Genomic DNA, 27,396 nt, shown 5'->3' on the forward strand with positions numbered 1-27,396 from the left:
CGAGTGGGAGGGTCAGGAGAGGGAGAGAGAATCTGAAGCAGATTGCACTGAGCATGGAGCCTGATGTGAAGCTCAATTCCATGACCCTGAGTCTAAACCAAGAGTCTGATGTCCAACCGACTATGGCACCCAGGAGCCCCCTAATTGATTTTTCTTTTCTTTTGTCCTGTTGAATTTTATGAGTTCTTTATATATTCAAGATACTAGTCCTCTGTTGGATATATATGTGGTTTGAAGATATTTTCTCCCTGTCTGTAGCTTGTTTTTCATCCTCTTAATAAGGGCTTTACAGAGCAAAAGTTTTTAATTTTGACAAGGTCCAATTTATGAATTTTTCCTTTTACGGATCATGCTTTTGGTGTCAAGTCAAAGAATATTTTGCTGATAGATCCCTAGTTCCAAAAACTTTTCCTAAAAGGTTTTACAGTTTTACATTTCAGTCAGTGATCCATTTTGAGTTAATTTTTCTAGAAAAATATTTAGGTTAAGGTCCTTTTTTTTTTTTTTTGGGCCTAATTGCTCCAGCATCATTTGTTGAAAATGCTCTCCTCCCTCTCTCTTTCCTAAAAGATTTATTTTAGAGAGAGAGAAACTTCAGCAGACTCCTCACTGGGCTTGGAGCCCAACTCGAGGCTCAATCTCACAACCCTGAGATCAAGACTTGCACTGAAACCAGGAGTCAGATGCTCAACTGACTGCGCCATCGAGGGGCCCCTGCTCTCCTCTCTCTATTGAGGAATCTTTTTTACCTTCGTCAAATGGCACCTGGGCATATTTTTGTGGGTCTATTTCCTATTTTGTGTATTTCATCCCATTTATTTATGCACGTATCCCTCCACCAATACCACACTGTCTTGATTATTGCTGCTATATAGAAGCTTTAATATTGTGTAGAATAATTCCTCCCACTTTATGCATCTTTTCCAAACTGTTTTAGCTTCTACAGCCTATGCCTTTCCATATAAATTTTAGAATAGTTTGTTTATGCCTACAAAAATCTTTGCTGGTATTTTGAAAGGAAGTGCTTTAAACCTATAGACCAATTTGGAAATAAGTGAACTTGTACTACGTAGAGTCCTTCAATACATAAATATAGTCTACTTCTCCATTTATTCAGGTTTTTTTTTTTTAAAGATTTTTTATTTATTTATTTGAGAGAGAGACAGTGAGAGAGATCATGAGCGAGGAGAAGGTCAGAGAGAGAAGCAGTCTCCCGGTGGAGCTGGGAGCCTGATGTGGGACTCGATCCCGGGACTCCAGGATCATGACCTGAGCCGAAGGCAGTCGTCTAACCAACTGAGCCACCCAGGCGTCCCATCCATTTATTCAGGTTTTTAAAAATAATTCTTTAATTAGTATTTTCTAATTGTCAGCACATAGATCCTATACATGTTTTGTTAACTTTATGCCTAAGTACTTAATTTTCTTTTTAAGAATTATAAATGGTAGGGTTAAAAAAAAAGTCTATTTTTATTGATCTCTATACTCAATGTGTGGCTCAAACTCACAACCCTGAAATCAAGAGTCACATTCTCTTCCGACTGAGCCAGCTAGGCACCCCAAAATGGCAGTTTTTAATTGTGACTGATTTTTGAGTGTTGATCTCGTATCCTCATACCTTACACCAAACTCATTAGTTCTAGAAATTTGTACCTAGGCAGTCCTCTTTTATCTGTGAATAACACTTTCATTATTTCTTTCTCTTTCCTTTCTACTCCAATTTGTAGGCCTATTTTTCCTTCTTGCCTTACTGCAGTGATTAGAACTTTCAGTGCTGTGTTGCAGAGCTGTGTTGACTGTGGACATCCTTGTCTTATTCTCAATCTTAGAGGGAAGACACTCACCCTTTCACTATAAATATAATGATGGCTCTAAGTCTGTTGTAGATGCTCTTTATCAAGATGACATAGTTCACTTCTATTCCAACTAGAGAATTTTTATCATGAATGGATATATAATTTTTTTCCTGCATCAAAAAACACAAAATATGATCACGTGATATTTCTATTTCATATTTAGTCTTGATATGATGGAGTAAATTGACTGATTTTCAATAGAGAACCAGCTTTGCAACTCTGGAATAAAACCCATTTGGGCATCACTTATATCTCTTTTCTCTATATTGTTGAGTTTGCTTCTATTTGGTTGAGGATTTTTTTTACCTAGTTCGCGAGAGATACTGCTTTGTGGGTTTTGTTGTTGTTTGTATAGTCTTTGCCTTGTTTGGGTATCAGAGTAATGCTGGCTCTGTAAAATCAGTTGACAACTTATCTTTCCTTGTCTGTTTTCTGGAAGAAACTGTAAGATTAGTGTTAATTCTTTGAACTCTCCAGTAAAACCATCTGGGCCTGGATATTTCTTTTCCTTTTAAATTATTAATTCAATTTCTTCAAGGGCTAATGGATTATTCACGTCCTCTAATTTATCTTGGTTGAGTTTTGTAGTTGGGGTTTTCAAGGTTCATTTCTTCTAAGTTATCAAGTTTGAGTGTAAAGTTATTCATAGCATTGGTTTATTACCCTTTTAATGTCTGGAGAATCTACAGTGATATCCACTATCCTATTCCTGATACTGGTACTTTGTGTCTTCTTATTTTGGTATTACTAAAGGTTTATCAATTTTATTGACCTTTTAAAAAAAATTTTAAAAACCTAGCTTTTTGCTTCATTAATTGTTTCCATATTTTCAACATCATTGATTTCTTCTGTGCTCATTTTTATTCTTTCCTTACTTCTATATGCTTCGAGCTTATTTTGCTCTTTTTTTTTTTAAAGATTTTATTTATTTATTTGACAGTAAATGGAGAGGCAGGCAAAGAGAGAGAGAGAGAGAGAGAGAGAGAGAAGCAGGCTCCCTGCTGAGCAGAAAGCCCGATGCGGGACTCGATCCCAGGACCCTGAGATCATGACCTTAGCTGAAGACAGCGGCTTAACCCACTGAGCCACCCAGGCGCCCTGAGCTTATTTTGCTCTTGTTCTTAAAAGTTCCTGAAGTGAGAATTTAGTAGGTTCTCAGCCAGTGTCACTTGAAAGGGTGGGAGGAATTTCCCTGGCTAGGCCACCTGGTGGACCTTTTCTGGAGAAGGGAGCCTCCAGCCTTCACAAATGAAGACTGTTTCCCAGGCTAGGTTGGTGATGTGGCTCCTCCTCTACCCCTGTACCTCGCCTTCATGGAAGGGAAGGAAAGCACTCCCGTGGTGGTCACTTACTGCCACCAGGGCTTCTAATCCTTCCTGTCAGTTTTCCTGGGCTTACCTGATACTGTTGGCAGGACTCCCACTAGATCCAGGAGGGGAATGGGCCTACCTGATCTGTCTTGTGTTGCTAGGCTGGAAGTCAACAAATACCAGACGTGGGTGCCCTTCTTTGTTGGGTGTGAGGGTTTTAAGACCTGCTGATGGGTTGTTTTGCCAGTCCTGGGTCTTCCTTTTTCTACCTTTCAGAGTTCTCCCAATTGTCTCTTGTGCTTTTTCTGGGTTTTTATGGTTATAAACGGGGAGAAGCAAGGAGAGACAAGTCTGTGCCATCTTGCTTGGACGAGAAGTCTCATTATAAATTTTCATGGAAAGACTAAGGGGCTTATTAAAAATCGGAGATTAAAAGTCTGAGAACTGTAGCTAGAACTCAGGTATTCCCATTACTAGACCGATAATCTTAACATCACACAGCCACTGCCTCATTACATGAAATAATGTAAAATTTTTTATAGAAACAAAAAGTTAATGAGCGTTAATTATGCTTGAAGACTAAAGTAACACATGAAATAGAGTATAAATAAGTTAAAAACTATAAGTAAAAGAATGACAGGATATAGGAAATACAATGCTAGAACAAGAGACTTTAAATTGGGGCATCTGTGTGGCTCAGTTGGTTTAGCATCTGCATTTGGCTTGGGTCATGGGCTTGAGCCCTGTATCTCCCTGCTTGGTGGGGAACCTGCTTGTCCCTCTCCCTATGTCCCTTCCCCCCTGCTCATGCACTCTCTCTTAAATAAATAAATAAGACAAGAAACTTTAAAGATCTTTTCATATCTATTATTTGTACTCTATTAACATACATTAATATGTATTGATACAGTTAATTGGGAAAGCCAGTTAGAAGCTTTTTAAAAATTGAGGTATAACTGACATAACATTATTAGTTTCAACTGTATAATGTAATGATTATTTGTATATATTGTAAAATGATCACCATAGGAAGTTCAGTTAACACCCATCACCATACATAGTCACAAAACTTTTTCTTGTAAGGAGTACTTTCAAGATCCACTCTTAGCTACTTTCTTATGCAATACAGTGTTAACTCATGACCACGCTTTATATCACATCCCCATGACTTACTCATTCTGTAACTGGAAATTTGTACCTTTTGACTCCCCTTCATTCATTCTTCCTCCCTCCCTCTGACTCAGGCAACCATAAATCTGTTCCCCATATCCATGAGCTTGGTTTTTGTTTTTGTTTTTCCTTAATGATTCCACATATACTGGGGCACCTGAGTGGCACAGTTGGTTAAGTGTCCGACTCTTGTTTCGGCTCAGGTCATCATCTCAGGGTTGTGGGATGGAGGCCCGTGGTGGGCTCCATGCTCAGTGCTGAGTCTACTAATGCTTCTTTCCCCTTTTCCCTCACTCTAAAAATAATTAAGTGAATCAAAAAAAAAAAATGATTCCACATATAAGTGAGATCATAAAGCATTTATCTTTCTCTATTTATATTTAGCATAATGCCTCAAGGTCCATCCATGTTGTCACAAAGGTAAGAAATCATTCTTTTATGGCTGTGAATTATTCTGTTCTATGTATATACATATTCTTTATCCATTCATCCACTGATGGACCCTCAGGTGTATCCATATTCTGGCTGTTGTAAATAATGCTATAATAAACATGGGGGTGCATATATCTTTTCAAATTAAGTGTTTTCACTTTTTTTCAGATATATACTCTGAAGTAGAATTGCCAGATCATGGTGGTTCCACTTTTAATATTTTGAGGAATGTCCATACTGTTTTCCACGGTGGATGAACAATTTACAGTCCTAGCAACAGTGCATGAGGGTTTACATTTCCCCACATTATCACCAACACTTGTTCTTTCTTGTCTTTTTGATAACAGCCATTCTAACATATATGAGATGATATCTCATTGTGGTTTAATTTGTATTTCCCTGATACTAGTGACGTTAAGCATCTTTTCATGTACCTGTTGGCCATCTGTATGTCTTCTTTGGAAAAATGTCTATTGAGATCCTCTGCTGACTTTAAATCAGATTATATATTCTTTTGTTATTGAGTTGTATGAGTTCTTTATATAATTTGGGTATTAGCCCCATATTAGTTATATGACTTGCAAATATTATCTTCCCTTGGGTAGGTCCCCTTTTCACTTTGTTGATGGCTTTCTCTGTCGTGCAGAAGCTTTTTAGTTTGATACAATCTCACTTGTTTATTTTTGCTTTTGCTACTTTTTGCTTTTGGTGTCAAATCCAAAAAATCATGGCCAAAACCAATGTCCAAGAGCTTACCACCTACGTTTTCCTCTAGGAGTTTCATGGTCTCAGGTCTTACATTCAGGTCTTTAATCTATTTCAAATTTATTTTTCTGTGTGATATAAGATAGTAGCCCATTTTCATTCTTTTCCATGTAGCTTGTCCAGTTTCCCTAACATCATTTATTGAAGAGACTGTCTCTTCCCCATGGTTTATTCTTGGCTCTCTTGTTATAAATTCATTTGACCATATAGGCGTGAGTTTATTGCTAGGCACTCTATTCTATTCCATTGATCTATGTTATCTAATTTTGTGCCAGTATCATATTGTTTTGGAGACTAAAGCTCTATAGGATATCTTGAAATCTGGGGTTGTGATACCTCTAATTTTTTTTTCTTTTAAGATTTTACTTATTTATTTGACACAGAGAGACCACAGCAGGGGGAGCAGCAGGTAGAGAGAGAGGGAGAAGCAAGCTAGCAGAGCAGGGAGTCTGATACTGGGCTCAATCCCAGGACCCTAGGATCATGACCTGAACCGAAGGCAGATGCTTAATGACTGAGCCACCCAGATGCCCTAGCTTTTTCTTCTACCTCCAGAAGAATTTGAGGGGATCTTTTGTGGTTTCAGACAAATTTTAGGACTGTTTGCTCTATTTCTGTGGAAAATGTCATGACAATTTTAATACAAATCACACTCAATCTGTAGATTGCATTAGGTAGTATGGACATTTTAACAATTTAATTCTTCCAATCCAAGAGCATGGAATATTTTTTCATTTATTTGTATTCTCTTCAATTTCTTCCATTATATCTTAAAGTTTTCAGTATACAACAAAAGCTATTTTAATAGCCCATATTTTGTTTCATTCTGAATTAAGGTCATTTTATTCTACCAAAAACTTCACAGCAAATCACAACTTTAAGTTCCCTTTTTGATAGAAATAAAAGTTCAATTGGAATTTTTTCCAACTGTCATTCTAGAGGGATGAAAGCACTGATATACAGAGTGAGTGAACAGCTTCATTTTATGAATGAAGATCATGAATGTGAATTTTTTCCTATCCTGTTCACAAGGGAGCTTTTCTGGTGGAGAAGCCCTCCGGTTTCATTAAAGCCGTCCTTGACTATTGGGCTCCACCATGGGTCCTGCAGGTGACTGTGCCCAGTACCACCAGGCACCCAGGCTGACTTTGGTTTTCTGAGCATTCGGCCTGCTGTGAATAGTTTTCCATGTTTGGACCCAGGTTCATAGCCCCTCTTCCAGTCACAGAACTTCGAAACACCACCACCGTTTCAAACAGAATCAATGTCTAATGAATAATGAGTAATTTTGGGATATTTTACATGATGTAAGTAAATAGAATGAATTTAGTTTTGACAGCCCCTTGACAAGGAACACAGAGGAGGCTTTGTTACAGAGGAGATATTTATTAAACATTATCTTCTACAGGGTCTTAGTTATGTTCCTAATCCTTGCAGCTAAGGATTGCTCCTACATAGAGTAAATCAGATTGGGCTCTGAGAAGGCTCCATATATGGCAATTAAACACAACCATCTTTCTTTAAATATGCCTCTTTCAATCCCGGCTAAAGAACATAGAAAACACAAGAGTCTGAATACAAGATTCCAGTTTTCCTCTAATGGACACACCCCTACAACTTAAGCAGTGATGAGAAAGTTTATGATACACATTACATCAGGCTCACAGAAGAACACACATTTTCTGGGCTAAACTGGGGCACTTAGTAATGTTTTCATAGTGGGTTGCAAACCCAGCTCTTAAGAATTTCATATTGATAATCAAAATAAGCCCAAGAGAGCTGTCAACTTATGTTGACAATACTTTACTTACATCCTCCCTTTCTCCTTTGAAGAAATGCACTATAATTTAGAAATAAGACACATGCCGCCTTCTACTCTTGTACATTATCAAATAAACTGCCAAAAAGAGCCAAACACTTTGAAAGGCATGTTTGCAGAAGAAATAAAGATAAGGAAGCCATAACGATAGCTTAATGGGTAAAGGATAAGAGTCACACTCGATTCTGCCAAAAGTGGACCTGTAGAGGTTCAGACACGCATCCAAGAATCAGCTCTGTCTGCCAACATATCAAACGCTCAGTTCATGCAACTGGCAAGGAGGCTCTGGGAGCTGCCCCTGAGCCTGTCACTGTCATCGGTGAGGAAAGACAGACAAGTTCCCAGATAGCTAAGATCATGGAGGACCTGTCTTCAAGCCAAAGCCACATATTCTTCCCTCAAGAGAACTTGCACTCTACGGCCCAACACATTCTGGGAACAATTCACTTGCTGAAACATCCTGAAATAATTTTCCTTGATTAACTACAGCACAGAAGATTTAAGGATTTGACGATACAGTATTATTTAGCAAACAGTGATGGCAGCCTGATTTATAAATGGCTTTTCTCAAGATGAAAGCAAACTATTTAATTATTGAACCCCCACCATATAGTGTGGCTGTTAACAGCTGTCCCAAGTAAGTCGTGCTGTATAGGCAAGTCACTGAAGGGTTGGGGGTGTGGTAGGGCACTGATTACCTTTAGGTTGTACTTCCATTAAAAATACAAAAATTCTGAAAATAATATCCAAAATTAAATATTTCCTTTGCGTTTTAAATGGTACTATCTTTTGAAAGTGTGAAAAGACTGACAAAGATTAAAAGTATTAGATCATTTAATATTGAGACATTTTTAAAAAGCTGAAGGGCAAGAGTTTTACATTTCCCCAGAGAGCCCTCTTTGAAGATCTAGCAGTCTATTATGAGCTGATGTTAAATCTCACTCTGCTTCTCATCTGGAATGGTGTATGGCATGCAGAAGATCAAGAAAACCCAAATTAATTTGGAGCCTTTGTAAAAATCCCTTGAGACTTCTTGAGATGCTGTAAAATGTCACAAAAACAGAGCTGGGAATCACTCTCATGCACATGTTGTCTTTTTGATTCATTTATTATTTAGATCTGACCTACTTTCTAAAAGGATTTGAGGAGGTTGGAGATTTTCTCAGTATGGTGCCAAGATGAAAAGGGGCTTTGATAAAAGCTTTTTGGCAATGGTATTAAGAGTTATAAAATTTCTAAAGATGATACTGACAAAGATACCCTATACCGGGAAAGAAAAACAAGAAAATGTGCTTTGAATATAGACAAAAACATTTATTCTAGACATAGGGAAAATCCTTCTGATTATAAAATATAAGAATGAGATAGATTGGGTGCCTGGGTGGCTCAGTTGGTTAAGTGACTGCCTTAGGCTTAGGTCGTGATCCTGGAGTCCCAGGATCGAGTCCCGTATCGGGCTCCCTGCTTGGCAGGGAGCCTGCTTTTCCCTCTGACCCTCCCCCTTCTCATGCTCTCTCTCTCTCAAATAAATTAAAGAAAAGAAAAGAAAAGAATGTAAAAGATGGGGCTCCTGGGTGGCTCAGTCATTAAGTATCTTCCTTCAGCTCTGGTCATGATACCCAAGTCCTGGGACCAAGCCCCACATTGGGCTCCTTGCTCAGCTGGAAGCCTGCTTCTCCCTCTCTCACTCCCCCTGCTTTTGTTCTCTCTCTCTCTCTCTCTCTCTCTCTCGCTGTGTCTCTGTCAAATAAATACATAATATCTTAAAAAAAAAAAAGAATGGAATAGATTATATAAACATAAGCCTCTCTTGGCTAGTGAAAAAGCAAATGCCCCTGCCTGGACAGATCACTTCCTTTAGGACAAGAATAAGCCTGAAAGCTCTATATCAACGTTAAAAGGTTCGGAAGAGAAAGAAGAGAAAGGCTCTGAGATGGAAGGTAGAACACATGCATATAGGAAAAGTGTATGGAGCCAAAGACTACCCAACCTAGGATTCTGACAGGAGACTGTGGTAGAAGGCAAAGAGGCATGCAAGGAAACTCCATGAATCTGTACATATTGCTGGTGAACGTGATTCAGTTATCTCAGCAGCTGACCTGTTCTGGCCAAAACACACATCTTAAAACACCAATGAACACTAACATAGTAGAGAAAGACTACACTTTCTAAAATTTACACTGCAATGTCTATTTACTGAACATTGATTAAAAGACATAGGCCAGGACATTCTAAAGTGCTATTCTGTAAGTTCTCTGGTTTATTATTTTAAAATTTGGTGCCCCTCTCTAAATTAAGCCAAGTCTGAAACTGTTTACCGGCAATATTGCTTCCACACTCCCTTTTAATACTGAGATTTTAGTATAGGATTCAGACACATGAAATGATCATTGAATTTTTGGAGGGAAATTAGGAAAGTAAACCCAAGAATATCACAACTATTCGTTCTTAATTACAAAAATTTTCTATTCTTAAACAATGGGCAACCCCCAATAAAAAGTGAGTCACACTAGGGTTTTATGTGTACTGTAGGGTTGACTGCCACGACTGCCACACAATACTCATTCCTTAAGGCAGAGCCTCTCCTGTGTTTGTACTTGCAACTGATAATGGGTATGCCAAATGTTGGATCAGTCCATCCCCTGGTGGTCTGTTCATCCCAGTGTGCCACACAGAAATAATCATTTTTATGTATCACAAGGGACAATAAAGGGGAAAGCATGGCACCTGGCCTCCATGGAGTGTCATGGGCTCCCCAAAATCTACACGTAGGGTTTTGGGAAAGAGATCAGATAGTGGTGTAGGAAAAGGGGGACATTCTTTTCTCCCCTTTCCCTAACTAACTTCTCTGCTACATATTTTTCTGCCACTTTACTAAGAGATTATCCAAACCTGTGCGGTAAGGCAAATGCCCACGAGGATCTTGAGGGTGTGGTGGGATCAGAGAGGCTGTGGTGCGCATGCTCCGCCCAGAGCTCCTGCTGACTCCCAGTGCTTGCAGGGATGCAGGTGCTGTGTGGCCTTCACAAGAAGGAAAGCTAGAAATCCAGGTGTATGTGCAAAATATCCTTATTTTTAAATGTTGGTAGCAAACGCTTATCGCATGCCTTCCTTTTAATTAAAAACAAAATCAAAAACAAAAAACAACTGCACAAGCTTGAAGCAGTGACTCTGTAAGCAGCTAGAACTGCCTGGATCCTCCAAGGGACCCCACTCTACAGGGGCTTCAAATCTTCTTGGACTAGAGGTTACTCTGTTTCAATTTTTACCTCCACAATGAACTTCACTTTGTAAACACAAGATGAAACCTAGATTTATACACATTAAGAACATATTTCTGCCACTTAGCTATATGTAATTGTTGCTTTCCTTTGTGAGTTCTCAGAAGAGGAAACATTATTTAAAAGAGATAATGGGGGCACCTGGATGGCTCATGTGTTAAAGCCTCTGCCTTTGGCTCAGGTCATGATCCCAGGGTTCTGGGATCAAGCCCCGAGTCAGTCGGGCTCTCTGCTCAGCGGGGAGCCTGCTTCCCTTCCTCTCTCTCTGCCTACCTATGATCTCTGTCTGTAAAATAAATAAATAAAATCTAAAAAAAAAAAAAAAAAAGATAAATGGTGCATGCATTGCTAACTTTTAAAACATTTGTAATTAGGATAATACCACATATACACAAAAAGTTAAAATTCCTTTTTACCTGACAACACTACTTTAGGGAGAATAAAAGCAGCACTTAGTTAAGGCCAGAGAAAAGAATCTGCTTTGGAAATTTGGAAATGTTCATGGACTTCCGAAAAAAGCTAACCAGAAGGTACCTGGTAGAGGTTCCATTAGAGGCTCTCCTAGAACACTCTACAGTGGCCTCCAATAGATAGAATGCCATACAGACATTTGAAACTTCTGACCTCACAGCACCACAGGTCAGCCCTGGAGTCCAAGTCACTCTATGTTTTCATGGTGTTTTTACCTCTTTAGTCTACTAACGTGGCAACAGCAAGGCTCCTTCCTTATCTTCGTCCAGAAGGCCAGATTAATGCAGTTGCCACAGATCTTTCTCCTACACTGATAGCAGAGTCACACTAACCACAGCAGAGCTGCTGCTGCTGGTGGAAGACTGCCTTTCTCCAGGCTGGTCAAGCAGCACTGTGCTGGATTCAAAGATCACAGAAAAAAAAGGACTGCGGTGCTTTTAAAACTGTTTATAAATTCCTCTTTTAGTTTGGAGGTAGAAGTCACACTTTTTGACTTGACAAATTGTAAACTTCTTTTGCAAGGACATTTCCCGCTCTGTGCTCTAAGTCTGAAGATGTGTGCAAATGCCAATAGCCACCTGCCATCTCTACTATTCTAAGTCTTGCCCTTGAACTGAGAAAGGGCAAGCAGAAACAAAAAAAAAAGTACACACTGCAATATTTCTTCTACTAAAACTTTCCATCTACTAGCTGCATTTTCAACACTATGGAAATGAATCACCCTGCCTTTTCTAGTGATCTAATTTTAATTAAAAATGTTCTCTATCAAGAGACTGATGCCCGATATAAAGGAAAAGTTGTAAGTGAAGTGGAAACAAAGGGGTACTTCTCACAGGCTTTTGGAGGTAAGTTCTTAAAAATATTAAATAGTAGTAATATTTTTATTTTCAATTGCTTGTTACAGTGATTTGTTGTTAATAAGCAGGTTATAAGACAATATACTTTGTTCAGTTTTTCAGAAGTACTTCAGGATTACAGAAAACATTTGAAAATATTAAAAGTGGTATTCAGTGGGAGATCTATGCCTTAAGGCAACAAAACAATTGTCCTTGTTTCTTTCTGTAAAAAAAATGCCAAGTCTAACATGCACATAAAGTAAAATAATGTTATTTTTTTGGCTAAAACCACAATCATACACTGGTCTAAGGAGAGAGTAGGTTTGAGGAAAGAAAACCTAGACTGGACACTCCTTCTAATTAATGGATCAGTGTTGCTGCTAAAAATGATAAACAAACAAACAAACAAACATCAACAACAAAAAACCCAACATGTAAATATCCCCACAGTCCTTCTGGTGGATCAGATTTTCACCAGTACTGGTCTAATTTACAGCTGATAATTTTCTAATCATACATCTTAAATTATTAATTTTATGATTAATTAACAGAGCTTTTAGGAATAAATATTCATAGCACTGGAATATAGTAACATATTTCATTAAGAATCTTCACCCCTACCTTAAGTTCTAACATAATTTAATGACTTCTGCTTGTAATTCTCTAAGAAAATACAACAGAACCTCAGAACTAAAAAGATAACTAAAATTCTTTAAAAGTACAGAATAGTTTTATCAAAATGGTATAGTGCTTGATAGAGTACTTGGTAAATGACAAATAAATATCAATTCAATAAATACCACTGAATTCAGTATCACAAATTCAATAAATATCACTGAATATGATGTCTGAGTTAAATAATCAGCCTTCTTGTTTTAAACAAAGGAAAAGACAACACTGAAATACTTTTTGCAAAAGGAAATCATCAAATGCCAGAATTGACTTTATAGAGCTTAATGGGACCACAAACCTTTACTTTCATAGCTTTAATTAACCAAGTTATAATGTACACTGCCTAGCTGTAGCAGAGAGAAAAACCAGCTTTGCTTGCTTTTACTTTTTTGTTGATTCATGTACCAAATTTTGGATTTAAAAAAAAAACCTGTTGGGAAGCCTTTACAGAGGCAACCCTCTCGGGTCCCCTCCCTCTTCACTCAATCAACTTTGCTTTAAGCCTAAAACAAAAATAGAAAAACCCTTTACAGAATATTCTTGGGACATCTCACAATTAAGTCATAAAGTGGTGCCCACAGAAGTAGAAATCAAAGGGAAAGCACCCTCTGGGACAAACATACTTAGTAAGGTGTGGTGCTCATAGCAGATATCTGCCAAATGCTTGCTAGGAGAACGAACAGTGGGTAAGAGAAGCATGATCTCCTCACTGCACAAGAGTGGACGGTGGAGATACGTGTCCTGTGATAAAATCAGAAATGACAGATCCTGTATCTGCCTTTTCAGAGGCCAGTCTATATGGAGAATAACTGTCCTGATACCATTTTCTGAATAGGACATTGCTCTTAGAATCTTCTTTAGATGTGAGGGGAAAGATTTTAAGTTACTGACCCAACATTTTACTGTTTGTGAGTGTATTCAAACCTATTTATTCCTGAATAAGTTTTGTTGCACTAAGTTTTCTTCTAGGAAACAGTATATATAATCTAAATTTTAAATGTATAGGCGAAAAGGTTCTTCACAGTGATTTGTTTTTAAAAAATGTGTATTGCCTGTATTCAGTTGCAACACATAAAAAATATATACATTATTCCTAATATTGCCCATTATGCTCCCCCACTTTCATTGTTGTTCAATCAATCAGGTTGATTTTGTTCTGTTGTTCTCCTACAATTTCTATGTTCTGAAGTTAATTGCTACTCATCTGTGTATTTTCCTTCATCTTAACCCAGATTTCTCTTTTTCCTTAACTTCTTGGGCTGGTAGGCCTACATATGGTAATTTTTATAAAATTCCAATATGTATTTGAAAAAAATGCAAATTCTTGAATTGCTGGAAGCAGCGCTCTTCATACGCTCATTAGATCAAGTTTAACTGTAAGTATCTCATAATTAACTGCTTTATCTGTCAATTACTGAGGTGGCCTGCTAAAATCTCCCATGATGATTAGGGATTTTTAACTTTTGATATGTATATCTGACATACACTACATACGTACCAGTTTGGAATCATTTTATCTTTCAGGTAATTCATTCCTTTTATCATTAGGCGGCAACTTTTACCATGAAGTTTTTAACTAAAATTTATCATGTATGACTAACATAGCTATAGCAGCCTTGTTTGGTTAACAGTTTGATATACTGCATTATATCCCTTTACTTTCAATTTTTCCAGGTTTCTGAGTTTTACATTTTTTGAAAACATTATTCACAAATTCTGTATCTTCATCCAGTCCCAGAATGTCTTTTAATTGGCTACTTTAGCTCACTTGACATTTTGTTCTAGTTACTGACTTATTTCTGCCATTTTATATTGGGCTATTTCCCATGGTGTTCAGTCACTGCCCCCCCACCACCCCCCAGTTTGTACTGGTTTAAAAGACTCCTATGTTTTGTAGTGGTTACCCTGAATCATTTGAACACACACAGCTTGATTTAAATCTATGGTTAATCAATTTATTTATTCTCACCCTGGTTGTGGGATGCCTTAGGTCTGATGAGCTTTTACCTGATGCTGTTGGTATCTAGTATTTTTCCTTCACCTTTTTTAACACCTCTACTCAGACTAGTCATTTCACTGTCTTATATAGTCCATGCTTATTTTAATTTAAAACAAAGTAAATTATTTGCTCATTAGTTTGTAAACTTTATTTCTTTCTTCTGTGCTCCATTTTCTTCTTTTTTTTTAAGAGGGCTCCACAGCATGGAGACCAAGGCAGAGCTTGAACTCACAACCCTGAGCTCAAGACCTGAGCTGAGGGATGCCTGGGTGGCTCAGTCGAAGCATCTGCTTCCAGCTCAGGTTGTGATCCCAGAGTCCTGGGACTGAGTCCCTCATTGTACTCCTTGCTCAGCAGGGAGACTGCTTCTCCCTCTCCCTGTCTCTGCCCTTGCTTGTGCTTTCTCTGTCTCTGACAAATAAATAAATAAAGTCTTAAAAAAAAAAAAAAAAGAAGTGAGCTCAAGAGTCAGCTGCATAACTGACTGAGCCACCTGAGAACCCCACAATATTCTTCTTTCTGAACCAAATTAAATACGATTAAGAATTCAGTTGCGTTAAGAGCATTTTCAACAGCCACATGTGGCTGGTGGCTACTGTACTGGATAGCACTGCTTTAGAAGCACCTACAGCAAGGGGCCGCTAGAGGCGAAAGTTCTGTTTTTGTTTGAAAAGTGCGTTTATTTTGTTCTCCTAATTATTGAATTGAATTAATTCCCTCAGTACTCTTATTCCTTTGTCTTCCAAACTCAGGAGCTGCAACTAAATAGGCTGTCAGTCTAACTGGTGCTCCTCATAAATAATCAATCTCAAGTACCCTTTGGTTGCTTCTGTCTCTTTGTGCATTTCTTTCTCCTTACTATGCTTGGTGTCTTATCCTACTGCCCAAATCTGAGATTTATGGCTTTTGAATATTCTAGAAAATTTTTTGTTCTAAATCTCTTCAAATACGGTCTCTCCTAAATCTATTTTATCATTCTGAAAATTCTTCTCTATTATGTGTTAAGACTTTCTAATTCTACCCTCCTGATCATATTTTCCATTCCTTTCCTTTCTTGGATGAATTCTGAGTAATTCCCTCAGATGTCTCTACCAGTTCGTCAATTCTCCTTTCTGTTGTTACAAATTAACTTCTGAGAAATAAGCCAATCAGAGAAAGACAATTATCATATGATCTCACTGATATGAGGAATTTGAGAAACAAGGCAGAGGATCATAGGGGAAGAGAGGAAAAAATGAAACAAGATGAAACCAGAGAGAGAGACAAACTGTAAGAGACTCATCTCAGGAAACAGACTGAGGGTTGCTGGAGGGGAGGGGAAGGGATGGATAGGGTGGCTGAGTGATGGAGATGGGGGAGGGTATGTGTTGGGGTGAGTGCTGTGTATTGTGTAAGGCTGATGAATCATAGACCTGTACCCCTGAAACAAATAATACATTACATGTTAATAAAAATTAACTTAATCAAAAAACAAACAAACAAACAAAAACCAAAACCAAATTAACTGCTGAGTCCAGGTAGAAAATTTATTTTTAAGAATTGAAATTTTAATTTCTAGAAATTTGACTTGGTTATTTTTCAAATCTACCTGTCACTTTTCTTATCCACATCTGACATTTACATCCATTAAAGTCTGTATCTGATCATTTCATTAACTAAAATTTTGGGGAGTGGTTGGCTAACCCTGCTTTTGTTGTATTCTGCCTTTTACTGATTGTGAATTATTTCCTGTATATTTAGTAATTTTGAGTATTTAGTAATTTTGGACCATGAGGCTTGTCAATGATCCCCAGGCAATCTGGGTGTCCCCCAGAAGGATTTTGCATTAGCTTTTGCCAGGTGTCCTAGAATACTCACCAGCTGAAGATCAATTTTTATGTTAATTTTTTGGCCTGGGTAAGAAGTTATACTGAGTGAATGGTATAACCTGAACGCCAAATCTCTTTGAGAAAGCTCATGTTTATATTTATTCAGGGGAGACATTTTCCCTATTACCCATAGTCCATACTAAGATAGATAAGCTTGCTCATCCTTGTTTGGTGGGCTGGTATCTTTCTAATTAATTAATATGTAGCTAATCAGGGGGCTGGGCTGTACGTAGGTATGGGGTCTCAGCTCCACTTCTCCACCCATGAGAGCTCAAGACCCTGTCTCCTGACTCCATGTAATTGTCATGAGATCCTTTTATGAAGGAGAGCTCCATACCTAGAAACCCCTAATAGCTGGCAGCCAGTGCTGGTTTATAAGCTTCTCACTTCAGCTTTCAGTTTTCACTCTCATGTTGGCCCGCTGAAATGTCCCCTATTCTCTTTTTGACTAAGCTGTGCATTTAGTACTTTATACAGCATTTCTAAATGTTTGTAGGAGAAAGATTTCCTGGCATGACACTGCTAGACAGGAGCTGAAGGATATTTTCTTTGATGGACACAGAAGTCCTAGAAATTCAGAGTCTCCCAAGAATGATTTTATAATGCAGTAAGTAAAATGGATTTTCTTTACAAATGAAAATAGAAGATCACCAGACTGATAGTAATGCGTTGTTTAAAGAGCAAAAAAAGATGTCTCTCCAACTAATCAGAGATAAAATTAAAACTATCATCAATGTTTTTTAGGGAGAAGTGTCCACAAACTAAAAATCATTACATTAATACAAAGGTTTAGCTGGGAGGGTGCTATGTATTCCAGTATACTGATCAAAATAAACATAACTATGTTTAAATAAACCATGACCCACTGATTAGAACTGCTACTCTTGAGAGTTTTTTTTTTTTTTTAAGATTTTATTTATTTGGCAGACAGAGATCACAAGCAGGCAGAGAGGCGGGGGGGCGGGGGGCGGGGAGCATGCTCCCTGCTGAGCAGAGAGCCTGATGCGGTGGGGGGCTCAATCCCAGGACCCTGAGATCAAGAGCTGAGCCGAAGGCAGAGGCCCATCCCACTGAGCCACCCAGGCACCCCACTATTGAGTTTTAAAAAATCTGTACACTGTAAGATTTCTCATTTGTAATATGTATATATTTTCAACTTATCATCCCTCATGCTGCCTAGTAATGGCCCTTAAAAATTCTGAAAATGGTACCTATAATGATAAACAGAGCCTCCAGCTTGTCATGGTGCTAGTCAGAAAGGACGGGAATAAAGACACTACAGGCCTGGGTCATAAGAGTACCTGGACAATGTTAAAATCCTTATAACTGTCTTACTACAAAGATCATTTGGCTTGGGTCTAAGATGGAGACACACACTGTAGTATTTTATATTTTTAAGTGCCTGACAAAATACCCTCACATATATGATGCCCTTTTAAAATAAGTAGGTCAGATCAGTGGTTTACGTGATTTATCCAAGGTTACAGCCCAAAAATGGCAAAGCCTAGAATAGCATTCTTTTCTGAAAATTAAACTGCATGCCAAAAGACTGTTACCATGGCAAAGCCCCCCTCAGGGATATCTTCTGCAGCTTTCGTATCTAGAAGTCATTTATAAATTTTAAAAACGAATGACTAAACAAGAGGCATAAAAATTGAATCCAAAGCTCCCCTAGTGCTTGTTCAATTCAGGTATGGCACAACAAAAGGGTGTATGTAAGCAGGAGTTCATGCTTTAGACTTCCACGTTCTGATACAGTAGTTACTAGCCACATATAGCTACTTAAATGCAAACTGATTAAATAAAGTAAAAAAGAAAAGAAAATTTCTTGGTTACACTAGTCGTACTTTGAGTGCTCAACAGTCGCATGTAGCTGTGGCTGCTCTTCGGGATGGGGCTGATACAGAGCATTTCCATTACGGCACAGCAGTACAGGTCAGCATCACTCTAGAATGTGGACTGACGAAGTAAGTAATTTTATTGCGGCAGCCAAGTAGAGAGAACATGGGGTTCGAAGATTATCTGAATTCTGCCTATGTCACTTACAACCTTTGTGATTCTTAAGCAAGTTTCTTAACTTTTCTAGGACTCTTGTTTCCTCAATAGAAGTCAGAAATAAGGGGTTAGGAACTACACTTTTGCTTAATTAACTACAGAATCTGCAGTCTTCCCAACCCTCGCTGAGCCCCTCCCTATAAGGTTCTTCTGGCTGCCAAAAGGCCCTCGATCGGTATGAAAACACACTGATTCCAAAATATTCAAAAGAATCACTAAACCTAAGCCCTTGGCTAGTGTAAGCATTTTCTCTGTAAGATTTTACCATTCCCTTTGGGGGAGGTGGTATATAAATAAAAACTAAAAACTGAAATCAATACAGAACAATCAGAACTAGAAAAAATAATAGTTCAATTTTCTATTAACTCTAAAAATTGATCTGAGTAAAAGAAGCTGGATCTGAAGGTACAGTGAGCAAAATGGGTCAGATGTCTTAGTGGTATTTCCCTCAAGAAAACGACAGAAGGGCAGCTACAGAATCAGGTATAATTACCTGTATACACACTCAGACACTAATTAACTTTTTGTTTAAAGAACAAATCCCTTAACTCAATAGCTTGCAGACCTGACAAGACTATTTTCCACAGTTAAGACTAGGTTGACAAAACACACTCAAGAGAGGCCTTCACTTCCAGAATCACTTTATGCTGCCTTGTCACTTCTCCCTGATACAGCTGTTCCTTTAAATACCTTCCCTAAGCTCCTCTTGTAGATTGTTTCTAATACACCCACAGTGTTGTACTTGACCTTTTCATGCCCTTCTCTAGTCTGAAAACAAGCTGATGTGCTCTTGAATTTCAAATTAGCAATGCCAAAAACTGTATGGCCCCTTGGAAGATGATTCAGTGCCTCAATTAACAAGGAAATTGGACAACCTTGGTTAAGTGAGTTTTCTGTTCAATTAAGGAAACCTCTGTTTTAACTTAAGGAAAATCTTCCTAAAATAAAATGTATTAATGTACCTTTCTGCTCAAGAATATTCCGATTAACATAATAAATGATGATTTCAGGTCATATCATGACAACAAATTAATCTATGAGACTATAGTGGGGTTAAAGTTACAGAAAATTGACACTTTTATGCTGACCCTGGGTTATACTCAAGATATTTGCTAGATTCTTATAAAATGAAACCTAATATCAGCTTGTTTTCTTATAATTTCCTTTCATTTCTTCCATACATGGCCTATAGAAATGTTTCCAGATAATTGAGGTCAATAAGTTAAATTTCGGTTAGTTGTGATTTAATTATATTTGGGTTATGTTGCATTTTCAACTTCAAAGGAACCTTTGCTTGTTAAAGAAATACTATGATTAACATCAGCTTAATTTAGCTTAAACATCAGGTTTAAGCTAAACAGTAAGTGAATCCATGGGTCTCTGATAATTTTCCTGACTACATTAATAATCAAACTTTTCTTAGAAGCAATAGCTAGATTAATTTCCTGGTAGTAAAGAGCAGAATTAAATAAATTTTCCTTAAAAAAAAAATTGGAACTATGTTCCTCTGCAGAATTTCCCCTTCAACAGAATTTCAGCACAAACAAAACTGCCATCTGAAGGTAGTATTAGTTTAAATAAATCCCTCTGAACTTATAGGTATTAAAAAGCATTTCTAATATGCCCCCAGACACTAAAATCTCAGAAAGGAATTATCTGGACAACAGTTCACTGAAAAAAACCAAGAGACTATTTCACTTAAATACTTAAAAGTGAGCTGTGGAGAAGAATTTGGGGCTTCTGGCTCTGAAACAGAACTTACCATTCCTCATTCAGGAAATTAAAAGGGCCTAATTTCCAGAGCTTTTTATATATTACACCAAAGACACTCCTCCAGTACCAGTTACCTTCTAGTCAAGTGAAATCCAAACAGTAACTTTTTCCTTTTTTAATTTTTTGTAATAACTTTTCCTTTTTATGTGAGAAGTAACATTTCTCCAGCAATCTCCTTGGATAATAGTTATGGTCACTCTACTACTAACTAGGTCTGATCCACCCATAGTCAGTGCCAAACAGTCTCTCTTCTGTCCTCAAACACTTATGCCTTCAACATCCATACTGAAATACAGTAATTGAGGATACTTTTTAGTATCTTTTTTTTCCCCCACTGGTACATCTTAACTTTTCGAAAGGGCCACTCTAGCTTTGTGGACTGCATGCAACCATTCTTAAGAGTCTGTAAAATGCCTGAAGGACCCTGGAACTAAGGAGGAGAGAAAAGTGTTATGATTCTCGCTCTCCAACTGGGGACCTGCCACTCACCTCCGAGTCTCAGCTCCCTTACTTGCTTGCCTGCCCCACATGGGTTATTGTATCATTAACATTAATGATACAATAGCTCTCAGCCCAGAACTTGTACCCAGTAGACACTCAATAAACAGACTGAAAATACCACAACCAGGGTAAAGACAGTACTTCCTCTGTGGATAAATATATCAGTCCCCATCCTGAATCTCTCAAACTAAATTCTGTTGCTCAGGGGCATGGGCAGCCAATAATTCAGTGTCCAACCAAAACAAAGGATGAAATTTATTTTCATAAAACAAACAACAGGAATATGATGTACTGCTATTATATGGAAGAGTGTATTTAACTAAAACAATATAAAAAGTTACTGTATATAAGAGCGTTTCAATTTTAGAAGCCCAATTTAAAAGATTTGATCTAAGACTCATTTATAACCTAAGAGTGCAGATAAAAATATATTCTTAAAGATTTTCTTTATTTCTCAGAGAGACAGAGAGCGTGTACAAGCAGGGGGAGCAAGAGGCAGTGGGGGAAGCATGCTCTCTGCTGAGCAAGGAGCCTGATACAGGGCTCCATCCCAGGACCCTGGGATCATGACCTGAGGTGAAGGCAGACACTTAACTGACTGAACCACCCAGGCATTCCTATATTTTTTATAAAATAACATGATGATAGAAACTCAAGTCACTCCATTTAAATTGTAAATAGATGAACTGTAATAAAACTGATATACTCACAGCTTGCATTTCTATACAGAAGAAATGGTTCATGGAGCTGAAATTCCAAATCTTTATTCACTGGTTCAACCAGATTGTGCATATTCAGTCGATTCACAATGGTAAAACCATGGTAAGGTGAGGCTGACCTTAGATTTGACAGAAGAAAAACACCTGTAGTCACTGTTTCATTTGCAGAAATGTTATCTACTTCTTTATTTCCATTTCAAAGAATAAGGATATTACCACATTATACAATATTGTTGGCACTTAAAATTGCAAACAAAAAATTCAAGTCAGATCATACCCCTCCTCTTCTCAGTAGCTTCTAAGGACTTAGCTCCCCAGAGTAAAGCCAATGCCCTTTCTAATGCCACCAAAGCCTTGGCTGATAGGTGCCCTCCTCACCTTCACCTCATCTGCCTCTCCCCTTGCTTCTGCTCAAGCCACACAAAGCTCATCACTCTCCCTACAGGAATGCTTCTACCTAAAGCCCTCTGCGTGGACCACTTGCCCAGAATCTAGTTACCTTAACCCCAACAGGCTCTTCCTCAAATGTCACTTTTTCAATGACACTTACTGGAGAACTACCCCTTCTCAGGCTCCCAGCCTCTCTCAAGTTCAATACCTCCCACTCTCTTCTCTTTTTTTCCATACCATTTACTTATTTTTCATATTTGTCTTTCCCCACTAGAATGTAAATTCCATGCAAACTGGGATTTTTGGCTTCTTTTTTCAGATATTAGCCAAGACAAGTACCTAACAGATGTTTAATAAACAGTTGCTCAACAAAAATATCACTTATTTTAAACACAGTACAGACCTGGTTTTAATAATGACTGTCCACCATTATAATCATGATTTTTTTTCTTACACCAAATAAGTCTTTCTACAGTTCTCCTGAGTTAAGAGAGAAAATGCCTTGAATCCTATGATAACAAACATCCTTTGTTCTCATATCAGGGTGATTCAGTACATGATTCTTGGTTCTCATACCAAAGTGACTTAGTACATGATCTTCACATGCATGTAATACTTCATAGTTTCTCAATCGTTTTTCTGTACACAAGGGAGATTTGAGAATCCTACTCTACAGATTAGGAAATAAACTTAGAATGATTAAAGCCTTTGTCCAAAGTCACACAAATAAGGTGACCAGAACTGAGCTTTAGGTTTTCAGACTCCAAATCCAGGCTTTTTGTACACTAAGGTCTCAGGCAAAATGATATTCTGACACTGTGGTACACTTTTATCCAAGGTACATAAAATGTTCTCATATTTCCCAAAGAGTTCTTTGGTTTCCTTTTATTAGGATCAATACTATGTAAGCCTCCATGAATTAAGCCAAATCATTTATTATACTAAATTTCCTATTTTTTAGAACCAGTGGAGATGTACTATACTGTTTAACAGTGAGGCTGGGAAAATATTTTCCTAATATCATAGATACCAAGATTCTAACAATCTCTAGAGTTTCTAGAGATTACCATAGTGGTAATACAGAACAATGAAGTAGGTGAAGGGTAAAGGCACCCTGGCAAAGAATGATGATGAGCTCCTATAGTTACGATGTAGTATCAAAGCACTTAAATACAAAGGAGGAAAAAGATGTTTTTAGAAAGATCTCAAAGTTGCATGCCAAAATTTAGAGGAATGCCTGACAAATTCTTGTTAATTACCATCAATATAGAAGGCAATCTTTAAATGGTAACTCACAGTACCAAAAACAAACAAACAAACAAACAAAAAAGAAGTGGGGAGGACCGGACATCAGTAATAATTCCTGCTGAATCTCTAAACTTAGAAACCATGGGAAGGAACCTGTTGTAGTCAGAGCAAAACCTAAGGGAGAGCCAGGACCAAGGAACTCTATGACTATCCTTTTCTGTTAGTTACAAGTTAGGACACAAAAGGTGCCTAACAAAAACAAAAGCTGCAATTTGCAAACCAATCACATTTTAGGTAATTAACTCACAGAAAAGTTGAAAATAAAAAGCATGCAACTGAATAAACCAGATTTTCTAAAGGACTCTTAAATGAAGATGACACATCACTAAAGACACTGTACCTAATCCTGAATTTTTTTGTGGGGAGGGGTTCAGAAAGGGGACAGAACCAGAGTCATAAGAAGATGACGCATTTAATAAATACAGAATAGACAGACTGACCTTTCAACTACATTATTTTATAGAGTTAGTCTATGTATTAAGTTTTTCTCTCTTTATACATTTTTAATACAGGGGGAGGGAGAAATGCATCTGTTTTAGACTTATTCATGATTAGAAAATATTTTCTATTTTGACACAGTTTTGCTAGTTCCTAAATAAGTTTTAGTTCTGTTTATTTTATTTATTTATTTTTTTAAGATTTTATTTATTTATTTGACAGAGAGAGATTACAAGTAGGCAGAGAGGCAGGCAGAGAGAGAAAGGAGGAAGCAGGCTCCCCGCTGAGCAGAGAGCCTGATGTGGGACTCGATCCCAGGACCTTGAGATCATGACCTGAGCCGAAGGCCGTGGCTTAACCCACTGAGCCACCCAGGCGCCCTCTAGTTCTGTTTATTCTGAATCACAGGAAGGCTCAAAGAAAGGATATAACTTGGTTCAGATCTCACAGCTAGAAATGGATGAAGAAGGTCAGGCAGGGAGGTTCCAAAAACGGGGCTGAACCACTTTATATAACACTGCTCACCATTAGATTAAAAATACATATGTATCATTTTTTTTTAAAGCTTACCTTCGATATACAAACAAGGTCCCTTCTATATCAGTCTTCTCCTATAACAGAAATGACTTGGTTAGTTTTTCCCCCATAATCCAACCCCAAATGGTCCTAATGGAGAAATACTTCATGTTTAAGATGAAATTGCTTATTTTAAAATTAGTCCCTTTAGAACAGGTCAGGTAAGTCTCTCACTCTACAAACTACTGTTGTTAGTTTCTTTTGTATCCTTTCTATGCTTGGGTTGCATACTAAGGTATATACAATGTTTGGTCCAGCAACATGTCTGTTATCTGCAGCATTTTTCTCCTTAAAAATTTAGGGTGAAAAATCTTAGAATTAGCCCCCCTCCCCTCCAGTTTCTAAAGACTATTTCAGAGAGAAAGCATACGTACTCATAGGGAAGGGGCAGCGGGGAGGGAGAGGGAGAGAATATCAAGCAGACTCTCACAACCCTGAAATCATAACCAGAGCCTAAACCAAGAGTTGGACCCCTAACTGAGCCACGCAGGAACCCCACTTTCCCTTTATAAAGCTAAAATGTCTTATCCAGATTTTTAAATTTTAAAGCCAAGCTTTTGTGTACAGCAATTCCTTCACTTTTAAAGTTTATCAAAGTTTGGCCAGGATGATTGGGGGGGGGGGGTTATCTTCTAGGACAGTTTGTTTCATCATTGGGCAATTGGTATATTTTTATGAATGGCAAGTTTTGTAGTTTGTTAAATATTGTCAAACACAGTTTTTTATTCTTAGAACTTCGTTGAAGAATCATGAAAACTGAAGCTATACTCTGCCTTAAGCTAATCATTGTAGGACATAAATAATTATAATTTTTAAGCATAAATGAAACATTTTGATTGAAAGTAGAGCTCATATTATCTTTTGTTTGCTGTGACAAATGGACTTAGGTTTTAAACACATACAGTGTTTTTAAAAACTAAATAACCACAGTAGTTCATAGCTTGGATTGAACCTATGTATTTTAATGCAATCAACAAATTGTTAGAAAACTTTAAAGGCTAGTCATTCAAAATCGGGTTTGTTGGGATATAAACATTTAAAAAATATTTATCATATTGAGAGTATTGCTCTACCTTAAATATCATCTTAAAACTTTTCCTTCCTAAGGATTCATAGGCCTTTTCTTGCCTTTCAAATGTAAAATTTTAGTATAAAAAAAAGTGGCAATCAATGGTCTCACAGTGAAAGAAAACTTGCTCAAACACAGAACTGTGCAAAGTTACAACTCACTGTAAAATAAAGACACAAAAGATACAGGTTATGCATTATGTGCCATTATCCAAATGAACAAAAAATGGCAGCTTACTTTTCAATTCAGATTATTATAACTAGTATTTCATATTTGAAGCAGGACTCTACAATTTAAATTCAACGATACTGAAAGTCTGTGGAAAACTAGAATTAAAAGTCTGTTAGTCCAAAGTTCCTGCTCCTAAGTCTTCACCATTTGTCTGCAATTCATATCTCACAAATTTATATGCAGAGCAAATAAAGAAAAACGATTCAGAACAATTCAAACTAAGGCAATGTCTAAAACAGCTACACTTAAAAAAAAAAAATCTGTAATTTTGTTCTTTGTGGCTTTCCAAACCTCCTTCTTTTCCAGGAAGTGAAAGAAGCAAGAGGATTCTGAAAGCTCTCATCTGAATTGTTTATAAACATCAAATGATTTTCACAGAATTAGTCTAAATATAATCTATGTATCTGTTTTATACTGTAAAGAATGTATTACAATAATCTTTCAGGTTTTTGTTAGTATAAGGATTTCATATTTTTACTGAAATGTGAGTGTTACTCATTTATGAACTCAACCCACCAAATATTCACGGATTATTTGCCAAAAGTAAAGCCTAGAGCTGAATGAATGAATTATGGAGGGTTAATTACTAGAAAACTGGAAATTATGTTACTTTTCATCAGCGGCCAACAAGTCAGAGAACAAACCCTATGTAACTTTTCGGGCCCCCTCCCGCGCAAAAAAAAAAAAAAAAAAAAAAAAAAAAAAAAAAAAACACAACAAACCCCAAAACAAAAAACCCAAAAAGTACTTAGTCCGGAGGGAGGATTCAGAGGTGACATCACCAGCAGCACAGCTGGAACGAAAACACGTTTACAGGGTCTCTTTTCCAAAGGGTTCAAGGGAATCCAATTAACATAATCCCTAAGTACCTTGAAATCTTTTCCAAAACTCTGGAATACAGTGTAGTTCAATAAAAGCCGGACTTATCCCCACCACCCCTCTTCCAAGAATTGCAACTAATTGGATTTCCAGCTTTAAATCCAAATGACCTCTACGAAGGGGGTTCTTATTTACGTGCCTGGTGGGGGGGAGAGGACGGTGTTTACTTTTACAGATTATGTATCTGTAGTTTATCTAACACCCCTCACAGCTTCAAACACAATCTTTCGGGTGCCTTTCGGACTCCCACCGTTCTCGTCCACTAACACGTCTGCAAAGAAGGCATATCGCCCAGGTCTCCGGACCCAACCCCAAGGGACTGATCCTCCTCCAATCCTTCCTTCTATCGGCTTTCCCCCCACTAGACGTCCTGGGCCTACTTCTCTCGCGCTTCTCCCCAATTCCCGGCGCCGCTGACACCCTTCAGGGACCGGCCAGTCTCTTCTCCAGTCCCTGGCCTCCCCGCTGCCGCCCTGGCCTCCGGAATCGCCCCCAACCCCGGACAGTCCGCGCTGCCACTTTAAGAGGCGCCGGCCGGGAGGCCAGCCTCCTCGGCCTGGCCGCACTCACCCACTGGTTGGCCTTGGGGCAGAAGGTGTACAGAGCGACCTGGCCCGTGAGGTCTGCGATGCTGGTGATGTAGGGGTCGTGCTGTTTCAGGGCCGCTAAGCTCATCTCCTGCCCAGCTCTACTCAGCGACTCCATCTTGAATTCCGGAGCCGAGCCCCTCCGGCGGAGGCGGAGCCGCGGACAGGAAGGTGCCATCGAGGCAAAATTCCCCCAGTAGCGTCAGCACCTTCAACTTCCGCCTCTCGGCCGGGCCTCGCGGCGCGTGGTGGGGTACAACAACTATTGTGCTCCGCTGCGTCCACGCCCCCGGGTGCCGGGTTCCGGGAGCGTTAGGTTCGGGACGGTCCAAAGTGTGTGGGGTTGGAGTCAGTCAGGGACCGAGCGGGCAGGCGGGGAAACTCAGGAGCT

General features: G+C 38.3%; 1 protein-coding gene across 2 annotated transcripts in view; it reads right to left on the minus strand.

The window, feature by feature from the left end:
* The window catches only part of DCP1A (decapping mRNA 1A), a 59,228-nt gene extending 32,063 nt beyond the window's left edge, over positions 1-27,165 (minus strand). Inside the window, exons 1-3 of one of the 2 annotated variants that reach the window (XM_059389947.1) lie at positions 26,989-27,165; positions 24,234-24,274; positions 21,519-21,646 (exon numbers count right to left, since the gene is read on the minus strand). In XM_059389947.1, coding sequence (XP_059245930.1) covers positions 21,519-21,646; positions 24,234-24,274; positions 26,989-27,123 — 304 coding nt within the window. In that variant the 5' untranslated portion in view covers positions 27,124-27,165. The remainder of the gene's footprint in view (positions 1-21,518; positions 21,647-24,233; positions 24,275-26,988) is intronic. The other variant, XM_059389948.1, reaches the window with a different exon arrangement.
* Positions 27,166-27,396: the final 231 nt, after the last annotated feature.

This window comes from Mustela nigripes, chromosome 2 (assembly GCF_022355385.1).
Source record: "Mustela nigripes isolate SB6536 chromosome 2, MUSNIG.SB6536, whole genome shotgun sequence".
In the NCBI taxonomy this organism is placed as follows: Eukaryota; Metazoa; Chordata; class Mammalia; order Carnivora; family Mustelidae; genus Mustela; species Mustela nigripes.